The sequence below is a fragment of the Sceloporus occidentalis genome, unplaced genomic scaffold, assembly GCF_023333645.1.
Source record: "Sceloporus occidentalis isolate IW3139 unplaced genomic scaffold, rSceOcc1.0.p SCAF_8, whole genome shotgun sequence".
Taxonomy (NCBI): Eukaryota; Metazoa; Chordata; class Lepidosauria; order Squamata; family Phrynosomatidae; genus Sceloporus; species Sceloporus occidentalis.
Window position 1 is genome coordinate 53,486,976 of NW_028316988.1, and position 26,345 is coordinate 53,513,320.

A 26,345-nucleotide genomic window follows, 5' to 3' on the forward strand; every position below is an offset into this window, starting at 1 on the left:
AGGTGTTCTAGTTCGAATTAGAAAAAATTAAATTGGAACAACTGCAGCCAAAAATATCAATTAACATTGCCTACCTAAATCAAATTCCTGAAGTAATCCCAGAGCCAGTATGGTGTAGTGGTTTGAACATTGAACTAGACCTTTGGGGAGACCAGGGTTTGAATCCCCACTCAGCCATGGACATCCAATGGGTGACCTTGGGCTAATCACACTTTCTCAGCCTCAGAGAAAGGCATAGGCACTCTGCTCTGAACAAATCTTGCCAAGAAAACACCATAATAGGTTTGCTTTCAGGTCACCATGAAACTGAGTATGACTTGAAGGCATACAACAAAACAGTCATTTCGACAAATGTTATCTACGACTGTGTAGGCATGTTACACAACTCTGCAGAAGCTTCACTGAAGGCAAGAGAAATATCCAAGCGAAGTTCAACTATTTCAATAGGGTTTCTGGTGCTATCCTATGCATGTCGTCAACCTTTCTGCCAAATATTTTAGTCCCACCTACGTCAGCACAGGAATGCAATATGAATCATGTTTAGGGAAGGCTTAATATTAAGTGGAACTGGCATGCGTGTTAATCTGAGCCACAGCACAGAATTAGACCAGTGTAAAGCCAGACACATTTTCAAAAACACAGTGCTGTTCTAATCACTTTTACTCTTAACATTTCAAAAATTAGAATTTTACAACAGCAACATTTCAGTCTGCTATGCAAGTGAGGCAGGAGTCCTTGACAACTTGCTGATCTTCATGAAAAATTGCTAGACACTGTTTGGTTCTTGATTTTTAATTTCTAATCTGTATTAGTTGCTAACTCTTCTTAAGTCTTACTGAGGAGTTGTTCCAATTGTATAGCCTAGTATAGTTGACGAAGGTCTTATGATTTTAATACTGGTTAGTTTTTAGCCTTTCTGTATTGTTATTTTGATTGATAATCTCGCTTGATGATGTTTGTTTTTAATGTAAATTGATGCTTTTGTTGCCTGCAAGGGGCTCATGCATAACAAGTTTCACTTAAAATGCTTGCTTGATTCCACAAATCAACAAGTGAACTGTGAACATTTCTAAGATTAATTTTCAGATATTCTCTGGTGATAAACTTGGCAAAGACATTTATAATTTCAGTGGAAGGTGGGAGAGAAGACAAACTTATCTCCAACTGAAGAAATATTTACACCAATCATGATTTCATAACATCTCTACTTTAAATTATTAACCCAATTAGTGCTTTATTCACATTTTAAAAACTTGTACAATTTATTACAAATATAAAACAGTGCAGTTTTCCATACATTATCCCAAGTCTGAGACAAACACTTAAAAGACATGGAAAAAGCTTTAATTTTTTTTATAAACATAACATTTGCACCATTCACACTCTTTATTTTCTTCCTCTACCCTTGATTCAAAAAGATCAAACTTACAACATACTGTAGGTTTATTTTTATTCAAAAAGTTACTTGTCTCAAGACATAAATACAAATCAGAAAACAGTACAATTAGGACAATAGAATGTGGAGGACAACAGGTTAAGGTAAATATATAAAACGTTTTTAGTCTGAAAACATAAAGCTGTAAGAACTGCTTTCACAAAGAAACACTCCTTCAAGAGTAAGAAAAAAAATCAACTTAAGTTTAAAATCATATATACAGTCCTCTCAGCAGTTCTATTTAAATGCAGTGGTGTAAAGAAGGGAGGAAAAATGATATAGGCAGTATTTTTAGACATGACTATTTATGCAAAATGAAGCTAGGCAGATCTGGCTCTGTGTTTGTTAACCCATGATTTTTCAAAACAATTATGTTATTATCATGATCCTTTAGAGAACATATGGTTTATGGCTACCACAGCCCAAGGTTGGTTTGTTTTTTAATGAAGAGGCTTTAAAAAATGTTTGCTCATTTGAGGAAATTGTATTGCAAGCATATTAAGGCGCATGGAATGATTAGAAATAATATACCTCGAGAACTGAGAAACAACTGACAAAAAATATACATATGTAATATAAGTTAACGTTTCCTTTAAAGGATGTCTAGCTGCCTAAGCCTTGCAGAGTGAGTGGATCTCAAAACGGCATGATCCATGGGTTTTTGTTGTTTAGAATGATTTAAATTTAATTGTGGAAAAAAAGTCACAAAATGATGTTTAAAGCTTAGCTTTCAAAGAATATTATGGGGGTATTGAAGAATTTCTATTATCCAATTTAATTTACATACAGAGGAAATGTACTGTAACCTGTTAGAAGTATCATTAACCTGAAGACTGCTTGCAAAGACAGAGATAGATAAAACAATATAAAATACAAATTTAAAAATCATTTTAAAGCATGAATTTTCATGCTCATCTATTTTTAAACATTGTTAAACTTTCAATATATTTCTGAAACCTCATAATTTTTAAGTTGGAATTTAAAAGTAAGAAAAAACTAAACAAACTGCGCAATTATAAAATCAGCACCAATTTATATATATATATATATATTTTTTATTTAAAATTTAGACCCCTATTCCCACACTCTAATAAGCTGTATATTTTTTGTTTAGAATTTTTTTTTCCTGCAAACATACTACAATAAGCTTCTTTATTTGGAGACAAAATACAGTGGCACTACTGGAAGGAATTTCACAACATTACATTTTTTCTTAAAGGACAAGCAAACTCTCAGGGTTGGAAATGGGGAGGCAAGACTGATCTCAGTGCTTTCTGGCAGTTTATGGTTCCTGAATATTTCATGAAAACACAGTAAGGGAGTATTGGTACGTTTTGTGTCTTCTTTACTTTTAAGATTCTAAAGTAGCCTTTGACTAATCAGCTCGCATGTTAATTTCGTCTATGATTATCATAACTGTATCAATATCTCTATTGATCAGCACTTTAAGTATCTCACAAAAAATGCTTTAGCTTCGTCTCTTTTCTAATTCTACAAATGCTAGGCTTTTTTTTCCAAGCCACCCCATTATTTCCTCTCCGAATGTCCGCCATCATCTAGAGGTTATTATTTGAATACATCCAATGGATTATAAAGAGGGGAGGGGGGCTTGAAAATGTATCAAGCATCTCCCTAACAGCTATGGATTTCAAAATGGCGGTATTTGCTATGATTTGGAAATAAACTAATATTACATAAATAAAATACTGGTTTTCCAACAGAAACTATAGCTTATCCTCAAGTTGTTTACTTGTCCTTTATATTTCAGGCAAACAAAACTGCCCCTTCAATGTACTGGATCTTTTAAGCACATCATTCTCCTCAGAGAAAAAAAAGTCTTATTCAGAATATCACTGTATATACCCAATTTTTATTTTATAAATCTCTTCCAAAATGACTTCACCGCGGAGATATATGCTGTACTGGTATTAAAACATTGATACTCCAAGAACCTAAAAGAGAGAAAAAGAGTATAAACTGAAGACCAAGCTGTTTTTCATCAGAGTCTCTTAGTAAGATTTACGAATATCATTAGCTTATACTATGTACCTAATAATATAGAAGCATAGTGGTTAAGAGTGCCAAGAAGTGATAACAAATGTATTTTTTTATTACAACAAAATTCATTGAAGGGGAAATATTACCAGAAATCAAATCCAGATATTTATACAACTTAGATTGTATGCCATAGGCAGGCTTTCTCTTATATACTTATTGTTTTATGTACAGCACTGTGCAAATCTACAACGCTACATTAATAATAATAATAATAATAATATGTGGAGCACTGATGCACATATAATTTTAGTTAGCAGAGATGCAGAAACATAAATACGAAACATAGCATACAGCAGTCACACAGCTAGAAGCTACTTTTTTCCTCCCCTTTCCTTGCAGGGCCTCCTTAAGCATCTGCTTTTCTTTTTACCACCTATACTGGAAAAAGAAAATTCATGCTTATGGCTTTAGGAGAGCTGACCCCTACCATACACTAAAGATTAGGGTTTTTACTGAATCCAAAAGGAAAGTCAGCAATAGAGTAACCAAGGACTTTGGTCAAATAATTTAATCTCTGCCTCCACCTTGTGGTGGCGCTTGTGAACTACAGCTTTTAAAGCATGAGAGTTGAGCAAGTTTGTCAAAAAGCAGGCAAACTGGCAACTCGATGGGTTGACAAAAACTGTAAAATATTCATTGACAAATCTTCAAAGTTGTCCTAACTGGATTTACCTTTATCTATTTATATATAAATGAAGCACAAAACCAGCAGTGTTCTATGGCGCAGTGGTTAAATGCCTGTACTGCAGCCATTCACTCAAAACCACAAGGTTGCGAGTTCAAGACCAGCAAAAGGGCCCAAGCTCGACTCAGGCTTGCATCCTTCCGAGGAGGGAGCTAAAATGAGTACCCAGACTGTTGGGGACAAATTAGCTTACTTGCTGTTCACCGCTATGATCTTTGGAATAGCGGTATATAAATAAAACAAATTAATTATTATTATGTCTATAATACAGTCAAGAATATAAAATGCATGTCTTAACACTGAAGAGTGTTTCAGCGACATTTATTTATTTATTTTATTGAATTTACGCCTTGCCTGATGGATGTGCATTGGAATCTGAATTGGATGTTTTTGCACAATGCATACAGCGGGCCCTTGGTACTTGCTGGGGTTTGGTTCCAGGACCCCCTGTGGATAACAAAATCTGTGGACGCTGAAGTGCAGTAAAATGGTGTCCCTTATACAAAATGGCAACATCAAGCTTTGATTTTGGGAATTTATATGTTCTTTGAATATTTTCAAATCATTGATACTTAAGTGCATGGATAAAGAATCTGTGGATACAGTGGCTGACTGTATAAAAACTTTGCCTGAAAACAGACAGCCCTAAAGTGGCGGCGGCGCACTGCCCCTTTGTGTGCCAGATAGAGGCTGTGGCAACCACATGCTGCAGCCCCAATCTGGCTTTTTCCCAATGCGGAAGAAAGCCACTGGGGAAAGGGCACCTCTTTCACTGCCACTACGGCTCTTCTCTGCTCCTGCAGCATGCGGCATCTAATCACTGCGCCGCAGGAGAATTCCCACACTGCCCGCAAGGGCATGCTGCATGACTCCAGCTAGGGGACAGAGTCAGGGCGTGTGGTTTCCATACCCCCACGCCACCCCCAAGCCAGCTCTTATTGTCAGTCTGTTTTGCCTGTTTGTTACTTTAATTTTATCTTGGATCCAGCAGTCTGGGTGGTGTGGATGTAAAGACGGACTGTTGAGATGACTCTATTCTTCCCCTGGCCCAGGGGAGATGAAGATCCTGCCTCTGATATCATTATGATCTTTAAATAAACTAGCACTACAGCACAAATCCAGTAACAATCCCCTCATCAGAAAGCTGCCTATATATTTCACAATGACTTCCAGGTGCACCCGGAACACCTCTAAAATGCAGCATGAATGCAAAAGGTTTTTCTTCCCCACCCTCCCAATTCAAACTGCAGACTTGATACACTCGGCAAATGAATGCTTGCCCTAGCAAGTAAAGCTGTGACTACAAAATATTTTCGTTCACCATACTTACAGACTCATCCATGATTGATGCAGGATCAAAAAAATCCGGCTTTAACTCTGTTCTTTCTCTCCTGTTCTTTGACGGCGGCTAGAAAAGACATCAGATATCATCATATTAGATATTTACTCTATGTATGTAATCTGATATGAAATGAGATAGAAATATTTTTACAATATTTACAATACATGTTTAAAATACAAACTAGCCAATGATTAATATTTGACCTTTGTTAGACAATATTTCTCTAGTTAGCTGGTTTCAGATTTTAAAAAATAGCCTACCTATTCCTCCATCAATACAAAACCAGTTTTTATAGTTGTGCCCTATAACCTGGTTAGTAATAAGCCCATCTTGTGAAGACAGACATCTTGGTGTTGAGGTAAGGCTGAAGTAATCTATTTTTCTTACTAGATCTATGTCCATGGTATCGAAATCCATGCCTTCATTGAGATCTTCAATGCGCCCTTCTGATGACATCATAACATCTTCCACAATTGGCTCCTCATCATCTTCCATTAGGCTTGAACCACGTCGACTGAAGGATAAACATGAATATTGAATTTTGCTTATATATCTGATATATACCTAACTTGCTATACACAAAGTAAAACCTTCAAAAATGTGGCCAATGCTACAGTATGTTTCAGAGTTCCAGCTACTCAATTAAATTAAGCTGTATGAAAGGGGATTTTAACCACAGATTTTATTTTTCCTAAGACTTTTGTACTGATGCAGGCCTTAGAATTATCCCATCCCATAGTTCTATCTTGTGCTTAAGTGTTACAGAATTGCTGTATCTTTGTCTGTGCGAGTTATAATTGTGTATGAAAAGAAACAAAATATTTCTCTCTCTCTGCTGTATGTGTAACTTTTCTGTAATTTGCATAAAGACTGAGAACAATTTATTTAGAGAAACTTCCCTACCAAAGATTGTAACACATTTTTTAAACTGTAATTCGTTCCTTTCTCAAAGAACAACTTGCTCATATTATTTAGTTGTGTATGTGTACTTAAGTAGCCGGATGCACTGTTGTCATTTTATTTTTTTCTTCTGTTGGCTTTAATCATTTACAACCCATCCCCCTCCCTGGAAAAATATGCAGTTAAAACACTTATGGAGTTATAAATAAAAACAAATAAAAAGTTATTATCCACATAAATTAAAGTCAATTAAAAGAAATCTATGAAAAGCATTAAGATCATTAAAACAGCACAACAGCAAAAATCCTTGCAGTCAGCTTCTTAAAGCCTGTCCAGAAGACAGAAGTTTTCATATGCCCTGTCATCATCATAATCACTTCCCACTGTTTTCCAGTTCAGGATTCAGGGCAGCTTACAACAATTAAAACAAATATTCCTAAAAAAATCACATTTAATAATGAAAAATGTAATTTAACTATCCAAAATATTTTTTAAAAAAGCCTTGTGGGATCTTCCACCCATAAAAGAATGGAGCCACTACAAAACAGTGCTTTAATCATATGCACAGTGCTTCCAAGTTCCATATCAGAGGTGGCCCATTGATCAGTGGTACCAAATGCTGCAGAGAAGTTCAGGTAAATCAACAGAGACACACTCTCCATGTCTAATTCCCAGTGTAGATCATCCACCAAGATGACCTAAAACTGCCTGTCCCAGAAAAAGGCCTGAAAACCAGACTGAAAGTTCTAGATAATCCATCTTCATCCAGGAAGCCCTGAGACTGAGAGACAACATGTTCCAATACCTTGCCTAAAAAGGGAATACTAGAAACTTAATGATAGTTATCCAAAACAATGGAATCCAGGGAAGGGTTTATCAACAGAGGCCTTACAACAGTTTCTTTTAGGCATGCTAGGCCCCTGCCTTCCAATTAAGAGGCACTGACCACTCTCTTTACTTTACTCAGCCAAACTCCCTCTGGCCTGTCTAATGAGCCAAGAGAGGCAAGGGTCCACCTCTCCAAATATTGTGTCGAAATCCTTGCACTTCATCCTTGTTCTTGCAGACGGTGCTAATATTCCCATGTCAACAGGGTAGTGAATCTGCTCTGCGCTTTAGTCTTTTACAGGAACTAGCTACCACACAAGCACATGTTCACTATTTTACTTATATAAACTATGGTGGCATCAATATGGAGGGGAGGAAAGATCACCAACTGAACAATTATTGCTTGTGCTTACATGGCGTGCTGCAAATTGGTTCTCAGCTTCACATAATTCATGGTCGCTCTCTCCTGCTGCTGCCTGGCTGCTTCTTCTTGCTGCCTTTGAGCCAACATCCATGTTACCTGCGTACTTGGAAGAAAAATATCTTTATTTAAAATATGGATGGACCAAATATATGAGTAGTGACAACACAGATTTTTTAAAAGTGTATATACTTGTAATCAATGGGCGGTTGATGGTGTTCAGCTTGCATTGGATAGACACCCATGTAACTCTCCTCAGGTCGCAATCTTTTGGGTTCCCGCATGATAGTTGAAGTGAGTTGTGGTGTCTGCATCATGACTGGCGTGTGCATTGTCTGCTCCCTGTTCATCCACATGCTGTCACTACTGCTGCTTTCCTCAGCTAAAAGGAGAAAACAGCATTAGATAACTTCACAACTCTTGAACTTTAAAATATCAGAATTTCTTCCATCACATTTATAAAACAGTCAATAGACTAAACATCAACTACATGTTTCACATCATTAATCATTCCTCTTTTATAGCTTGTCACATTTCCTAGTCAGAACATAGCCTCCGATTATTTATTTTCTTGTTATTTTATTTGATTACTATTACTTAGTTATTTTATTTCCTATTTTTAATATACTAAGAGTACTATCTCATTTTTGAGAATACAGGTGTGTCTCCCTTATCCAAATGTATCCTTATCCACAAGTATTTTAGATTTCCATTTATTTATTTATGGATTGTGGAATTCCTATATTTGCTTATATTTACAAAAAAGGTATCTTGGAGATGGGACCCAAGCCTGAACACAGCATTCATTTATGTTTCATATACACCTTGTCCACATAGCCTGATGGCAATTTTATTCGATATTTTAAGGAGATCCCTATTTTTAGTGAACCCTGGAATTACTGCTCATTTTATACCATTATCCCTAGGTTAAAAATTCAAGAATACTGTAATTGAAAAGAATAACTAAAACCACACCTTCAGGTAGTTTCCGCTTCCCTGTGGCTGGTTTTGTTTTTTTGTTCCGTACTGTAGACCCTCGGTTACTGATTCCACTGATGACAGACATAGTATCATCATCACCCCCAGCTAGCAAAGAGTTCCTGTAAGACATGAGTGGAAGCCACACATCTTCTCTTCGGAGAGACATCTGAAAGGTCATAAACTTCTCCAGGTAAACGTACCTTTAAAAAAAGCAACGAGTAATAATTACTAACATGCTGGATGTACTTCAAACACATAAATGTACTTCAAACAATTAAATACAGTCAGCCCTCCTCATAGGCGGGCCTGCCTTCTGTGGCTTTGAGCTTACGTGGAAGGCAAGCCCCATTAGAAGTAATGAGGCGTGTACCTGCGCCATGAGCCCTGCACATCGCCATGTGCACGCACCCAATTCTTTCCTATGGGGCTTGAGCATACGCTATTTTTCCCATACGTGGGGGAGTCCAGAACAGATCCCCCATGTATAGAGAGGGTGGACTGTATACTTTCAAAATTTTGAAGACAGAGATGACAATTATGGGGCACGTGTAACACACACTGGTAATGGAAACTGCTGGTAACCTTCCATATCAATATATTTCCCAAACATCTATACTGTGCAATGGTATGAATAAATTGTTAGTCCTTCCCTATCCCCTAACTGCTGTCACATCTGCCCATTCTCTACCCAACCAGAAGAACTACACAAAGCTAGAAAATGACTGCCAAGTTGATCCTAAACTGGACGGAAACAGTAGTGTAAAGTCACAAACAGATTTTTACAGCAAGAATAAAATTCTGTGTTTAAAATGATCTTTACGTTCTTATTCAGCATTTTTGGTAGAAACGCCGTGGATAATCTACTTCTCCATCCTGTTTTAAAATCAGTGTCTAAAACAGTAATAAGTCTTGGATCCTCTACCATAAACATATACTACATGTGACAATCATATTTTTTCCCCTGGAGCTTATTCATTACAAAGCTGAAAAGCTTAGAAAAATCACACAGAAGGATGACTTTCTAAGCAAACTGAAGTTGTATAAAGTATTGTGAAACATACTGACTCAACACTGTTTCCACATGAAATCACAGCTGTTCTCATACAGTACAACTGTATGATATAATATACTTAATAAATGATAATTAAATAAAACTTGTAACACATTTCCAATATCAAGAATTTGCATTAAATACTTACACTGTTTTTTTGTCTTGCCTGAGAAGTTTGGAAGAGAACTCACTCAATATGTCAAGAAATGCCAGATTTAAAGGTGGATGGCTTTCACCTTGTGGGTTAGGCTCTTTAAAAGCAAACTCTATGCCATCTCTGAAAACAATTAAGAATTTAAATGAGCATTTCTAAAGAAATCTTGTTAGTAGAATTAATACAATAAATGATAGTTCCTCTTTCTCACACTATTTCCCCCCATTTATTATTCACTACTTATAGCCCAACCCAAGGATCTCAAGGTGCATATGATTAAATGAACTCCAACTATTTAAAACAGAAGCTCCGTCTGATCACCCCCGCTGGAAACATTTAAAAAGAGGCTTAAAACCTTCCTCTTCTGTAAAGCCTTCCCCCCGGAAAATGAAGTTATGTACTAGATCCCATCGACTCTCTGCCTCACCCTATTTAATGATTGTTTTTATATCTGTATATTGTACATTGTGTTATTGGTTTTTATGTATTTTATTATATGTTTGTAATTGGTTTTAATTCTATGTAAACCGCTTTGATCTTTTGGGAAAGCGGTATATAAATAAATTTTATTATTATTATTATATAAATATTTCAAACAATAAAAAACAAATTAAAATCTACAAGCATATTAAATGATATAATTCAAAACAAATTAAAAACATACTTGTACAAAAAAATCCTAAAGACTTTAATTTTTTTTTTTTAAAAAAACTGCATTTTAACTTGGTACCAAAGTGAAGCCACATAATGGAGGGCATTTTAAAATAACATCAAATGCTATGAGTATTTCTACAGAAGAAATAATGTCATTCAGTTCAGTTTTACATTTAATATACTGCAAGTCACACTGACTTTGCAAAGGTGAAGAAAATGTGACCTATGGAGGCCTACTTTGCAGCCCTGGCAGTCCCCCCCGCCCCCCACAAAGACCCCGACTACTCCAATAATACATACATACATTATTTAAAGAGTGATTTTTTCCAACTTCAAACCCTCCAGAAATGACTGAAACCTATGGAAGACATAGCTATTTTGCCCCCCCCCCCCCCCAGCCACTGATCAACTTTAAAAATGTTTTTACAGCTCCTCAAAAATCAGAAGTGTTGTGATGTCACTTCCAGTTGCATCAAGTATGTCAGTGAAGCCCACCAGCATGTGTGTTTGTGAGGAATTGCCTCCACTCTCTCTACAGTTGCCTACCCATATGGATTCAGTTGTTAACATTTTGGGGAAAATATATATCCACAAGCCGGCAAATTTGTTTCAGTTAAATTTCAGTTGCTTTACAATTTAACCATACTATTTAACTTTATTATTCTCTTCACATTCTGCAAATTGTGAAAGGGGGGGGGGAACAGGATGGGGGGGGACTACATCAGTAACTTTACAGCAAGTTTACAGACAAGAAAAAATAGCAATTACTTGTGCAACATAGCAATGGCTTCTCTTGTTTTCAGTTGATCAAGTCCAAATGTTAAAGCAAAGCGTCGAGCTAATTCCTTAATACCACTGAAAGTTGGTGATGATCTATCAAAATTATACCCATTTTCTTGTATCATCTCATTGAAAAGCTGCATGAAGAAAATATTTTTCACTTTTAATAAAATGTCTGTAATTAATAGCAGTACTTCAGAAAAATTAATACATTCTTAGTTTATCATTACTTCACTAACTTTGTAAAATAACTCTTCTTACCAAAACAGTAGGTATCTTTCAACATAAAGCTGCTTCTTAAATATTACATACTTCAGTAAAGCAGGGAAACATTATCAATGTGTGTGAATAGTATTACTGTATAAAAATATTATAAAATGAACTGTATTCTAAGAAATAGCCTGAAAAATGAAGATTTGATCAAAGCTTATAATTGCTGATAATACAGCCAGGATCTAATGGTGGTACCTCTGCTGAATCCTGTTGTTTTTGCCACAATTGCAACACCCCTCCCTCCTATAGCCCCTACCCATCACTCTGAAAACCTGGTCCAGAGGTTAGGAAACCCTCCTGAGCAGGTTATAGGGGCTATGGAGAACTTCAGCAGCAGATGCACATCCCAAAGGACATCTAAGAATCTAGGCTAACGTAGGGCATGCATGTTGCAACACCACTTCTTCTCGTGCTAACAATTTACAATATGGTATCTTTGACTGGCCTACATATTCTAAAGGCACCAGATCCTATCTGATCTTGGACGCTATGCCGGGTTGCCCCTGGTTAGTGCTTAGGTGGGAAACCAGCAAGGAATACCAGATGCTGTAGGTTACCACCTCTGAGTATTCTTTGCTTAAGAAAACCCTAGGAAATCCATGGGGTGTCCTAAGTTGACAGGCAATGTGAAGGCAAATATACACATCTGTGTTTAGTTCCTTTTTCCCCCCCAAACAATAATAAAAGTTTATTTACATCTGTGTCTAATTCTAAAACACACAGGAGGTACAGAACTCAGTCCAGAAGAACTGGCCTTAATGAATTTAGAGTCCCAGTGAGGAACATTTAAAAACTTTAAATAACAATTTTAACAAGCATATGGGCAGTGGTGAAAGCAAAAAAAATCACTTATGTATTTATAACATTTTGGCCTCAAAACCTTAAGACTTGGTCTGGGCTTGGTTTGGGTTTACACAGCGCTTTCCCATGTGGAAAAGCAGACAGATTAATTAGGAAATAAAAGTGGAGTCTCTGGGTCACAGGAACTAAGTTGAAAGGTACAGGGGACAAGTGTGCAAGTCTGCTGGTGATATGTATTTTCTCTTATTCTAATGCAATCCATGGGGTGAAGTATCACTTGAACAGCCTAAGCTCCCTTGAGTCAGCATCTCCAATCAGAGTTGTGTAAAAAGGAGGAAGGAAATGGGACAGGGAAAAATAGAAAGAAATATGGCACCTAAAAAACTAATTTTTATTTTAAAAAGAGCTTTCATGGATATAAACCTACTTCTTTGAATGCAGTATAGAGCTGTAGTACTCAAGGATAGGCAACTTCAGAAGCTGGGGGAAAACTGGCCCACACCTCACCATGCTAAATGTTGATAGCGGCTTTCTTCTCCACTTCCCCTCATGGGGAAAAAAACTCTACTAATGGCAGTGTGGTCTTGTTTTAATGCTAACAGGAGTGGGAGTAGGCACGACAAAAAACATTTACTCCAGGGGATATAAAATGGAGGAGAGGGGGCAGACCATGGATCACATAATACCCAGTCCTGACATAAATATCCAATATGTATATATTTCAAGGATCCCCCAATTATTTAAATATGTACACATCAGTTGCCATTCTCTACTGATTTTTATTCCAAGAACTGCAATGCTAAGACCTGACAAGAACATTTCATTAGATTTTATAATTCCCCTTAAGTCCAGAACTAAAATTCTAATGTTTTTCAAGTTCTTCCCATAGATGTAAGTCTTTAATAGTTTTCCACAAATCTATTTTATAAATGACTCAGGCGTATGGGGAACTTTTTTGTGTTTTCTTAATGTTGTAAAAAGCATCTGCAAATCATGAAACATACAATAAGAAACAGAGTACAAATATTCATTTAACTTGAATACCCTAAGAGCTTCAAAGATATAAAGACAGATTCAGACATGATTTGAGCTGGACTAATTAGTCCACTTTTTCAAAACAATCACTCTGTAAATACTTTGTTTAACATAGTACTCACCTGTTGTAAACTGAGAATCAGAGTCTTTGCACATTGGATTTTGTCTATCTGCCTTGTTTTACTCATGGTTTCTTTGATAATATCACCATAGTCATTGTAATACTAACAAGAGGAAGAAACACACAGAAAATAGTTTTGACTTTAGTTTATATAAAAAGTGCTACTTTACAAATTTCATGTTAAGAAGCAGTCACACGTAAATTTAAGAAATACTAAGGCAGCTAATTTAAAACATTTATACTTAACTACCATTTCATGCTTTAAAAAAAGAAAGAAAATCAGATCCCAAAATAGGTCTACATATTATCAGAGGAAAAGAGAATGAAGTCTGCTTGATTTTAGCATGTTAGTATTCACTCAATATGAAAAAAAATGAACATATTAGTTAATTCCTAACAGTTAAAATTCATTTTCCTCATGATGCCCAGTCTTCAGAGAAATCTGGAATCTTGATTATTACCTTCATGTATTGCTTAAAAATATCTGCAGCAGTATTCATTTCCACCACAGTATATACAATAAGTTTACAAAAAGCTGCAAGTAAATTTCTTCTCTTGTGCAAAGCTTCAATCTTGCTAGCTTCATCATCCTGCTGTCCATCTAAAAAATAAGCAGACGAACAGTATGAGGAATTTGAATTAGTACACCACCTTCTTTATCAGCTGAAATTGTGCAAATGTTTTTGCCCTACTGGTGTTATAAAAGTTGTTAAAGTAGAAATAACATCTGCAACTATTTCTCTGGATGCTTATAACTCACTTTCACAGTGTGGTAAAGAAAAGTGCGGACAGATCAAGCTCCATCCCTACTATTTAAAGTGGTCTGATAACAAATCCCACTGTCCTGGATTTGACCCTTCAGCCTCCTGCTGCTGATCTTTACCCCTGAGCACTTTGCGAGTGGATATTATCTCCCAAACCAGTAACACTGGGGGGGGGGGGGGTTAATGTGGCTGTCAAAATGATTAGAAGACGATTTTATACTCCCATACCTGCACTGTTGTTATCATCATCCTGGTCAATGAAGACATGATCAAGGATAAAACTCAACAGTTCAGACTGCAATGAGGAGTCAGGAGTGTAAACTAGTGGCTCTAACATGTCGCGTCCTCCTGACATGATCTGATGGCTGAAGATCATTAATACATCACACAAAATAGTAAAGGCCTGAAAAAAAAAGTTTGAGGGAATGAAATATGTCATATTGATTTTTAAAAAGCAAGGTTTATCATGAGTCAAATGAATGTCACTAGTGAGCATTTTCCTAACTTAGCTCCAATTGTGTTTTTAACTGGTTATTTATTGCACAGCTCCTTTTGAGCTTACATTTTATGAATTCTAGGTCCTGTTGAGATCCACTTTGAGCATTCTCTGCTGTGGTAAAAATATAAATTACTGAAATGAAATAAAAGAGCCATGTCTTTTTTCCAGAACTATGCCACATGGTGAAATTTCTAAAGATACCGTTTTCCACTATTCTAAATGTGGGCATCTAAATTATGTACTATCTCCCACACAAGTGCAGAAGTGAAGCATTATTTCTTTACAAAATTAAGAATTGTGATCAAGCATTTAGCCACAAACAAGTCCTTGATAACTAACCTGTTCTTTAACAGCAGTATTCACGTTAGTAAGGTAGTGCTGGCAGATTTGACAGAACACCCTCATCTGTTTCTTTAATCGTAGAAGATCCTCCTTTGAAATAGACAATGTTATTAAACATCAACCAAGATGATTCTGAATTATACATTTTTAAAAGAGAAGTGTAAACTTTCCAAGAAACATCATGATTAGAAATGAAATTTAAATATGAGAATAAAAACAAAGGCAAAAAAATTTGAGAATATTTGCAGTCCACCTACTCTATGTAGCCAGTGTTGAATGAAAAATGGATCTCAGGCTCATGAACCCTCTGCGTATGTGTATGTGCATGCGTACACCTTCAAAATGTCTGTCAACATATAGTGACCCCATGAATTTCTTAGGGTTTGCTAGGAAAGGAATACCATGGAGGTGGTTGTGTCAGTTCTTTCCTTGGAAATACCCCCCTCCCCATTATCCTCATTGCACAAGCAGCTTAGCAACAGAAAAAAAGTATTCTAAATATTTTCTCTGAATGTACAATCTCCCCGATTTCCAGCAATAAATCTCCATTGCCATGTCATAGGCCAGGCAGACCAAAGACTCCTTTACCCTTCTCTTGCATGCTGATAGAAATTAAAGAAAAATCAAAACTTGTTTGTGGCATTATTCATTGTAATTACTATCTTCAAGCAGCTTCCATTCAGTGGAACAGCAAATAAATCATGTCATCTCAGGATACATCCAAAGTACAACATTTTGTGCATAGTATAATGTTACCTGCTAATTCAGGGGGACCACATGAATTTCATAGGACTTTTAAAGCAAGGAATACACATAGATGGTTAAATTGCCACTGTTCTTTCAAGTTGCCTGTCCACCACAAAAAGACTTACCTTTGTAGAACTGCTCTCAGTAACTTTTGCTAGCTGCCAAAGGATTACATAGTGAGTACACTGCAGTGCATGAATAACAATCTGTGTTTAAAAACAAAGAAAATTTTAGGTTTTTTTAAAACTACTGTACATTTATATATTCATTCATTCATTCATTCATGGGAGAAAACACAAACCTGTTCAGGCATGTCTCCATTCTCAATGCCTGTTTTTAGTAGCTTGTAGTTACAACTAAACAAGTCCCATCTCGACAGATCATGAGCACTGAAAATATAAAGAAATGAAATTATCAAATTCACTAACTTCTTTCTTCCACTATGTAACAACATATTGATCACAGAAACATAGGAAGCTGCCTTACATTGGCCTGCCTTTAAACCCATTTAGTCTATATGTCAGTATTGTTGATTCTGATTTGTTGACAGATATTTTTCAGAATTTCAATAGTTTCTTTCTCTATAGTTTTTAAAAAGGTCTATTTGTATGCTTACTGTTCTTGACTATTTCTTTTCTCGAAGTGCTTTGAGAAAAGGTTCTACTTGGAAAAAAAATTGGTCATCCTTTCATCTCACTTCCATAGTTCTTTAGTATGTTGCTTCCTTCATGTTTTTATTTTGTCCCGAGTATATAATGTGACACCTCCCCCTCCGGCCGCTCTATTGATCATTAAGCCTCAATATACTTGGCTTAAATTTCCCTTGATTTTTTGGGAGAGGTCTTTTTTTCTACTTTTTTTTTGTTATTTTCTTCTGATTTTTGCCCCTCCACATAAGTTACTGAACAATTTCACTCAGGATTCTGACCCTTAAAAAAACAAATTACTGCCCCTGTTACAGAGTTATACATGTTACCACTGTGTTTAGTACAGCACTAACCTATGGACACTACAGTGTTACTATCGCTGGCTCTTCCTCTTTGTCTCTAAACTTGGGCGCGTTACAGACCGCCTGAAAGCAGCAGTCTGCCTGCGCCATCATTTGCAGCGCCGAGGAGCCCCAGCGGCTAAACCGCGAGGCTCCCCGGCACTGCAAAAAAGAAGAGTCGCCGAAATGATGCGGCAAGGCGCCAATGGCGCACTCACCGTGTCACTTTTGCGGTGTGACGTGCGGACTCTAAGCGTCCGCAACGTCAAAATGGCAGCACCCATCTATATAGGGTGCCACCATTTTGTACACGCTCCACACGTACTAGGATTAGGGGCATCCGGAAGGGACGCCCCTTTCTAACCCTAGTACGCGCAGAGCGTGTACTTTATGCCCGTCCAGAACGGGCCTTGGAGTTTTAAAAAAGAGTAGATAAAGAACACCTCTCTCTCTCTCTCTCTCTCTCTCTAAAACATACACACCTACAAATTTCAAGAACATTTTTTTCCTGGCTGAACAGTGCTAACCAGAGATAGTATTAGCCTCACTCAGTAGCACTCTCACAGGTTAGGAGCAGAAAAGTAAGCAAAAGATCTCCTTAATACATATTTACATGACCACTGATTCACAACTGCTTAAAGATTACGGTTGCTTAAATATACATACTCAAATGGCATGCACTTTTTAATTACAATTATCTAAGTAGCTGTCTATGAATAGAAAGTAAATATATGACATTAAAAGTTGCAAGAAGTAGCTATGGCATTTCCACCACTTACTTATGAAAAGCAGTGATTCGCTTTAATGTTGATAAGACTTGATAAGCATCATCTTCATCAGGCTCTTCACCCTGTTTTTAAAAGGTTGCACTACTTTAATAAAAGCAGGTACTTTCAAAACGTGGGAAATTATGTTCTTGTTTTTAAATATTAATAACAAAGCACCCACAAATATAATGACAAATACAGATACAGTCCACTTAAAGGCTGTGACCAATGAGATTATTGATTCTTCATAAATTACAAAAGAAACCCCATATGCACAGGTGGGTGGTAGTGGGTTTACAAAGAAATTTTATTTTGGTTAAATGCTAGCAACAAAACAAAAAATTAAAAGATTAGGGGGGAAAACATGCCTCTTGCAGAAAATCTTCAAGAAGTCTGTTGAATTTGTCTGCTAGTTCATCTATTAGTTGACTTCTTGCAATGTCCACTCTATTAAAGATTGTAAATTCCTCATTGCAGAGTGCATGGTATGTTTTAGAGCAAGCTTCCAAAACATCTGTGTCTGTGTGCTTTTCCACAATATCTCGGATCTGTCGCAATAAGGCATCCAAATGCTGCAAAAAACAAGTTGCAAAAATATTAAGACAAGCAAAAGTTTTCTGATTTATCTGATCAAGTTGATCACCACCACAACCACCATCCCAAATGTTTCTTAAGTTTTAAAAAAATGTTTAAAACATTAATTATATGTAATTGCTGCAATATCAGCACATTCTCTTTGACCCATTTATCTCGCATCTTATCCCAAAACTGGTACTTGCCAAATCTATACAATTAAGGGTCTGAGTAAAGGATGATTATTTATTCATATATACTTCCACTTCAATTCTGTCTGAGACTTGTACATTTGCTTACCTTTTCTAATCTTCCTGTTGTATAGATTTCCAAATCAAAATATTGCGGCAACTGTAACAAATTGGTGACTTTCTCTGCATCTACAGAATACTGTGGAAACAGATTTTTTTAAAAAATTGAAGTTCAAGCATTTTTCAATGAATTCAAACCCCCATCTCACATAATGTACAACTCAAAAGATGGGCTTCATTACGGTAACAAGATGAACTGTCATTACTGCCATTACCTGTCTACTTACTCTAAATCTGGAGTGGACAACTGAGGGTCACATTAGTCCTCCATGGGACATAGGAGGGCCATTCCCAAAAATATTACTTTAAAACTATTGCCCCCAAATGCCCCCTCACTCCCCTCAGGCAACACAGGAGCAATATCACTTAGATCACCATGCTCAGTCTGGCTACTGTAGGCCATGGGGAGAAATTTCTTTTCCCAGCAGAGAAGGGGACGAGCATCCTGACTTTGGTTTCTTTAATTAGTATGGGAAACCAACAATGTCAGGGGAAGGGGGGGGCTGTAGGGGCAGATTTTTCCCATCCCTTCTCCAAACTTTACAAGTCTTTTTTAATGTTTGGGGGCCAAAATTATGGATTCTGATGCGACCTGTGGGTAAGTCAACCGAGATGTTTTGAGTCAATTTTTTAAAACTAGAATTGCTAGAATTATACATGCGTATAAATGTAGATTCTAAGAAGAATAGCTGGGAATTGTCTATAGCTGAGTGGTACATCACCTTGCAGTCTCTAGTTTAATCATGGCATTTACAGCTAGCCTGGAGCGCCACTGTCAGTCAATGTAAACAATACTGAGATAGTTCCTACATAACTAGCAATTTAAAAAATCATGCTCACTTTTGCTAATAGCTGAGGAAGTGCAACAGCAAAAAGTTCTGTGATTCTTGTTCTGTCATCCAATTGTGTTTTCTTCTCCTTTGCTGTAAGCACCTAGGTTATGAGAGCAGAAAGACTGTCATAACTATGACTGGTATTTAAACATATTTAGCAAAACATATTTCAGCAAATTATACAACTTCAAGTCATAGCATACAGAATTACCTCAGCTAGGCAAATTATCTTCACCATACTTTGAAAAGCAAGACTCTCTTGAAAACAAATATTGGGCTGGCTCAGACATGCTGGTCCAGCAAAGTGCTATCTCCATTCCTTATACTCACAGATGTCCAGTAATAACTGTGCAGAGAATTTGGAAGAAATGTCTCAAAGTCTATGCAGATTCAGAGACATAAAAAGGAGTGATTTAAAAAAAAAAACCCAATCTCTCAACATATAGCAATGAGGGAATAAAATAAAGTTTTCAACAGGCATCAGACATACTATAAATACACTCTATAAATAAGTATGTAGAGAGATCTTGTAGCACCTTTGAGACTAACTGAAATATATAAGTTGGCATCATGAGCATTCGTAGACTTTAGTCTACTTCCTCAGATGCATACTCTATAAATAAATTATAAATAAAAACAAAATTCTCACTTAAAATAATAAATAAATGCCATGATTTCTTAGTGCTACAAATTTCAATTTTAGAAACAGATTGCACTTTGGATTTGTCTCTTAGGGCAAAAAGTAATTTTGGTAAAAATACAGACTTTTCAAGCCATCCTATAAAGCCTTTAGCTAGTGTGTCTCATTTATGTGGTCTGCTCCAATTACCACATGGGTCTTACAACTACTTCTGATTTAACATTATAATATTTCAACAAATATGAAAAGTTAACTATGAGGCAAAACTGATTTGAAGCTGCGCCTTCTTTAGATGGATTGGGGCTGAGGTGAATACAAGCTGCAGCCCCAATCTGCCTTTTCAACAGCCAAAAAAGGAGTAGAAAAGATCCACTCTGTTTTCGGCTAGGGAAAGGGCATCTTTTCCCACCAAAGCCGGCTTCCAGACACTGCAGTGGCGTGTAAACGCTGCACTGCTGCAGCGTCTTGAAGTTGTTCACATTTGGGTGGACGCCCAACCTCCGGGCAGATTCAGAGCGGTGTTGAAGTGTGCAGAGTATAAACGCTGCGCTCCCAAGCCGCACGGATGGTGGCTTTTATAGCTGGTCTGTTTAGCAGCTATCTCAATTTCATTTAAGTATGGAAATATTAATCTGTATTGCAACTTTACTGTGTCATGCTGTACTGTTTTCAGGAAGGAAGGAAGGAGGGAAGGACCATACCCGTTTTCCTGTGCCTCTTCCTACAGGGGGATGACATTCAGCTGCTTGTCTAATTGTACACAGCATAATTTCAATTAGTGCACTTTCCTGTTTGTCCGTCAAAGCTGTAAGTATCAGAAAAAAATATTTAAAAAAGTTTCAATGCATTTTCCTAATAGCATATCTATTTACAAAAATTCAAACATAATCGTAAAATTTTATACTATACTCTACAGTATTTCAGACCCTGAAGGCTGCTACAAGCACTACCTCACATTTAAGCAGAAAACATTTTTTTAATCAAAAATGTCTTTACATTTCAGTGTTTGAGAAAATACACAAAACACTGAGTTTTACATGAGCAGATAATTTGTGGCAGCAAAAATAAGTGTATCTAGTGATTTTCATGAACACTATTTCATATGCTTTAGAAAAATTTTGCAAAGTGTCTTTCAGTATAAATTTTGAGAACATTATTCTTAGAATAGTAATACTAATACTGAAAAATTGAAGGGCAGACTACACATACACATCTGGCATGATATATATTCACTGTTTCATTATAAAGGAAGAGAAGGAGTTAACATTATTTACAATAGGTTCCAAATGTAGGAGGAAAGCAAAATGCACCCTCCCAAATGTGCTGCAGCTTTATGGACATTCTTCTCAATCTATTTTCCTTGTAGAAGACGAGCTGCCAGGAAAAACAAATTAGACTAGAAAGGCATATACAAAGTATTGGAGGTGGTTAAGTTTAACTCCTTTGCCATGTGCTCCTTTGTTGTCAGAACAGTAGACATGAATATATGAATGCCCAGTCTAGCCCCAACTTCAAGACAATTACAGAAAATTGATCAGGTTTGAGCTATAACCTAAGCATACTCATTTAGCATATTAATCAGTGAAATAGGACTGATTCTTAACCAAATATGCATAGGATTGAATCTGCGACCCTATGACAGATATATCAAGTATTACAGCCAAGATACATCACTGAATACTAAAGTCAGGATTATCCATATCATTGTATTTCCAATTTCTAATTTTGGTTGTGAAAGCTGGACGGTGAAAAAAAAATGCCAACAGGAAAAGAATGAACTCATTTGGAATGTGGTGCTGGAGAAGAGTTCTGTGGATACCCTGAACTGGCAAAAGAACAAATAAATGGTTCCCATGTAGGACCTGAACTCTTCCTAAAATCCAAAATGATTGAACTGAGACTGTTGTACTTTGGACATATCAAAGAAGACACAACTCACTAGAAAAGACAATGAAGCTTGGTTTGGTGGAAGGTACTAGGAAAAGAGGAAGACTGCATTCAAGGTAGCCACAGCCCTGAGTTGGGAAGGGCTGTTGATAATAGGGGGACTCAGATGTCTCTCATTCACAGGGTCATAATGAATCAATCGACCTGATGGCAGTTAGCAACCACCACAACTGACAGCTATAGTCCAGATTGTGCACAAAGGGGAATGCTCTTTGTTGTCCTTGAGAAAAGAAATGTCAGCATGTTCAGTGATGAAATACTTTTTTTAAAGCGTGTTTTCAAAAATACTTTGAAATCTTACATTCTTCTCCATTGAGTGGTTCCTCCAGCAGCAGACTATTCATACATTCCCAGTCCTTCAAAAGATCAGTTGCACAATCCCACATGCTGTCCACCAAGTAAGCAGCGTGCTCATGTAACTAAAACAAAGATTTAGCTATATTTTACATTTTGTCAAGTGAGAATTAATATGCACAATCCCTTAAGTACCAAAATTCCTTGGTGCTATTCAATCTGCAACAGAGGCAAACAGTCCTTGCTCCTACAGTTTATAATTTTAAAGTAGGAAAAAGGTATCCAACAAAATAATGGGCGATATCCAAGAAATTTTCATTTTGCTCACACTAATGACCAAGCCGCAAACTGAGTATTTCAGCACTCCAACTTGCTAGTGTATTCAGTATTTTAAGTGGTGCTGTGTTCTTCTCTTAAAGGTTCTTATAGTAGCAAATCTGTCAAAGAAGCCCAAGGCAGACAACCCACATCCTCCCTGCATGCTGCTAAGTATCAAAACTGTAAACACTGAATAGTAAAGATAGTAATCACATACAGACAGATCTGGAGATGACTGTAAACACATGCACACAACAGTGAAGGAAATGTAGCCTATAAATTCAACATTCTTTGACATGCTGCTTGCTTATGGCAATACTACCATAATGGAAAGAATATCATTCATTTTTTTTTAAAACTCAAACCTCTAGTAAGCTAGTTATTTAAAGACTTTGCAACCCCTTTCAACTATCATCAAAACTGCTGTCTTCAAAAAATGGAAATGGCCCTTTTAAAATAACAGATTTATAAAGTTGAACTCAATCAAAGAATGTTTCACACAGATTACATGTGAAACTGCTTCTATCTATATAACATTAGAATATTTTGCAGTCCTGGAGGTGATTCTTTTTAAGATGAAGTACAGGTTAGAATAAAAAGAGCTACAATGTTTGTCTCTACTAACTCTATTACATGACTTATATACTCAAACTTACCTCACTTTCTAAAAAGAAAAAAACTAATGTCTTGACAAGGTTGGCATTTGGACTTTGCCTTCCTCTTCTTTTAAGAATTCCCTCTTCTTCAGGATCTCTCCGACTGAAAAGCCTTCCCAAACAAGGAGAAAAAATATCAAAGATATTAAGAAATCAGAAATTGTTATGTGTGTACTTTGTATAGATTTAGGTAAAACTTTCAAGAGCAAAAATCATGTATTAAATGGGAAGAATGCTATTTTTCTGAATGAGTATCGGTATAGTCAGGAGATAAATTCTGATAGTATTTTAATATATTGATATTATCATTATATTACCATTAAGGTCAAACAAAAAAGTGCAAAGACAGGCTAATGACCACAGAGGATCTGCATAAATTCAACCTAGATGATGAGAAAATCAAAATAGTTTAAAACGGAGACTGCAGTCAAGAAATAAGGTTAGGAATGGGAAGGTCAGCGATTAAAAGAACTAGACAAGCTTCAGAAAGCATAACTCATTAGAAAAGATAATAATGCTAGGAAAGTTAGAAGGTAGTAGAAAGAGAGGAAGACCACATGGTAGATGGCTAGACTCAATCAGCTTGACTACAGGACCTAAGCCAGTGGTTCTCAACTTGTGGGTTGTGACCCCCATGGGGGTCAAACAACCATTTCACAGGAGTTGCCTTAGTCCATCGAAAACACATATTTCTGATGGTCTTAGGAACCAAGACACTGCTCTTCTATGGTTGGGGGTCACCACAACATGAGGAACTGTATTAAAGGGTCACGGCATTAGAAAGGTTGAGAACCACTGACCGAAGCACAGCAGTGGAAGACAGGAGGGGGGGGGGGCTTGGAGATATCTCATCCACAGGGTCACTATGAATCAGGGTTGACTCAAGGGCAGTTAACAACAACATTCAGATTCACTGTCTTCAAGATACAGTCTGAGCCTATCTGAAGGCAGACAACCACCTTTCAAAGGGTGTTGTAATAAGTACTATTTATCCAGCACATAAAATGGTTTAATTCAGACATCTCACTGAACCACAATTTGAGCTCTCAAAGATACAGGCAAATTACAGTTCAAAGCTGTTTCTCTGCCTTCATTCTTAATCCATTCAGCACCTCAATTTTTAGTTGTAGCAGGCTCCAGAGACAAAGCAGGGACAACAGCTATGATCTGATCATTTAAAATATCATGCCACACTAGAGTTTGCAAATCCACTTAAACCCTTGTTTGCAATCAATGGTTTGATAGCCAAATTCCAGCTATGATTTGTCATTTCAAAAATCGAAATAAACGAAGAACATGACTGAGATTTAATGGTGTATTTTGGTATCAAGTGCCAGCAGAACTTGGGACTTTCACCTTTTTTATCCAGCTATAGCCCTCTGTAGTACAAAAGGTTTGCTCCAAAGTTTCCCAACCCCCTGGAGCAGGTTGTTAGGGGTGTACAGTAGGCTACATGACAAAGAAGGAATTCTCACAATTCTGGAAGAAACAGTATGATCTAGCCAAACTACAACCCTGATCCTGGCCAAGATGAACTGACATTAGGATATCCCTTTGCTAGAGTTAAAAGAACTAAGGGTGCATCTAACAATGTAGAATTAATACAGCTTGACACCTTTTTTAAGGGATATAGCTCCATACTATGGAATCCTGGGATTTCTGGTTTTACATGGTCTTTAAGCCTTCTCTTCCAAAGACTGCTCGTGTCTCACAAAGTTACAAATCCCAGGATCCTGTAGGATGGAGCAATAGCAGTTAAAGTGGTGTCAAATGTTATTACAATGCGCCCATGCCATATGTGGGCTCACCTTATGCGGACTTGACGTCACATGGACAATGAGCTCTATTATGGTGAATGGGGTGCACACCTGTGGCACACACTGCACCACACGCCACAGGGGCGCATCCCATTCAAATGAATGAGGCTTGATCATATGCAGGATTTGCCTTATGTGGGGGGGGGGGGAGAAGTCCTAAGATTTCTTGCTTAGGGAAAATAAAAACCATGTGGGATAGGAGGAACTTATACTGGATCAGAAATTTGTTGATTCATCTAGGTACACTAATAGATATTAATAAGCTAAGTACAGCAAAGATGGTGACTTCCAAACATAGTGCCTATTGTTGTTGTCCCTTACTTTTTATAAAGAAATTCTCCTGCTGCTACTGCCACTGGTCGATGAGCTGAATATACTAGATGATACACATTTTCACAGTCTTCTGCAGTCAGTACTTCTTCACTACTCCTAGTAAACAAACAAAAATGCAACTAGAACACTAAAAAAGAAGGGATAGTATTCAAAATATTCTACAAATGACATTAATAACATGATAGCTGCATAGATAAACTGCAGATTTTAATGTAAGTTTATGCATGTGTGTATGTGTATGTCATCTGTCGACTAATAAAAACCTCATGAATTTCATAGGATTTTCTTAGGCAAGGAATGCTCAGAGGTGGTTTGGTTGGAAATGACACTTGCAAGGCTTTAAGATTTTCTGGGGCACCTTTGACCATCCCATCAGCTCAGGCCTTTCCTGGACAGAAAAACGGTTGTCCACACATTGGTAAGTTCCAGAGCAGACTACTGAAATGTGCTTTACATGGGAAAACAGAGGCTCACAAAAAATAGAGGTGAGATCCGATGAGATTTCTTGGTCTGGTTTGGAACAATTTAGGGCAGAAATATTACAGAAAAATAAGGAAGCAGTAAGCAGTACTTACACCACAGGTTTAAGTACGGAAGAAAAATATGACATTTTTGATAAATTAAATACCCTACAGATATAAATTTTAAGAAATTGTAATCAAATTGAAATTGAAACACAGGCTCTGCAGAAGCAGTTCGAAGCTTTACATAGGAGTACTCTTGAAGACAATTTGGAAGCTGCAGCTAATGCAAAACACACAGCTTCATTGTTAAGCGGAACATTGTATGGAAACCATGTAACACTAGTCTTAGAGGAAGTGTACTGATTTTGGTCTGAATCCAAGGTACTAATGATGATACTGAAAGCACTCAACAGCTTGAAACCTTAAATTTGAAGTAGTGCCCCTCTCCTATATGTCCCTGCTCAAAAAGATCTAAAGAACAACCCTCCTCTTTGTCCCCACCATTGAGGGCATTACTCTACTGTGGAACACCT

At 36.9% G+C, this 26,345-nt stretch overlaps 1 protein-coding gene across 2 annotated transcripts in view; it reads right to left on the minus strand.

Moving 5' to 3' along the window:
* Nucleotides 1-1,208: 1,208 nt before the first annotated feature.
* The window catches only part of LOC149308927 (cohesin subunit SA-2), a 69,841-nt gene continuing 44,704 nt past the window's right edge, over nt 1,209-26,345 (minus strand). The window contains exons 13-34 of one of the 2 annotated variants that reach the window (XM_089536707.1): nt 25,337-25,444; nt 23,199-23,310; nt 22,232-22,349; nt 20,685-20,788; nt 19,351-19,443; nt 18,500-18,589; nt 17,995-18,198; nt 17,639-17,709; nt 16,173-16,260; nt 15,997-16,029; nt 15,122-15,214; nt 14,512-14,686; nt 13,981-14,120; nt 13,521-13,622; nt 11,278-11,426; nt 9,850-9,978; nt 8,645-8,850; nt 7,862-8,051; nt 7,662-7,775; nt 5,908-6,034; nt 5,509-5,586; nt 1,209-3,387 (exon numbers count right to left, since the gene is read on the minus strand). In XM_089536707.1, the coding sequence (XP_089392833.1) occupies nt 3,364-3,387; nt 5,509-5,586; nt 5,908-6,034; nt 7,662-7,775; nt 7,862-8,051; nt 8,645-8,850; nt 9,850-9,978; nt 11,278-11,426; nt 13,521-13,622; nt 13,981-14,120; nt 14,512-14,686; nt 15,122-15,214; nt 15,997-16,029; nt 16,173-16,260; nt 17,639-17,709; nt 17,995-18,198; nt 18,500-18,589; nt 19,351-19,443; nt 20,685-20,788; nt 22,232-22,349; nt 23,199-23,310; nt 25,337-25,444 (2,548 nt within the window). In that variant the 3' untranslated portion in view covers nt 1,209-3,363. Of the gene's footprint in view, nt 3,388-5,508; nt 5,587-5,907; nt 6,035-7,661; nt 7,776-7,861; nt 8,052-8,644; nt 8,851-9,849; nt 9,979-11,277; nt 11,427-13,520; nt 13,623-13,980; nt 14,121-14,511; nt 14,687-15,121; nt 15,215-15,996; nt 16,078-16,172; nt 16,261-17,638; nt 17,710-17,994; nt 18,199-18,499; nt 18,590-19,350; nt 19,444-20,684; nt 20,789-22,231; nt 22,350-23,198; nt 23,311-25,336; nt 25,445-26,345 lie in introns of both variants that reach the window. The other variant, XM_089536706.1, reaches the window with a different exon arrangement.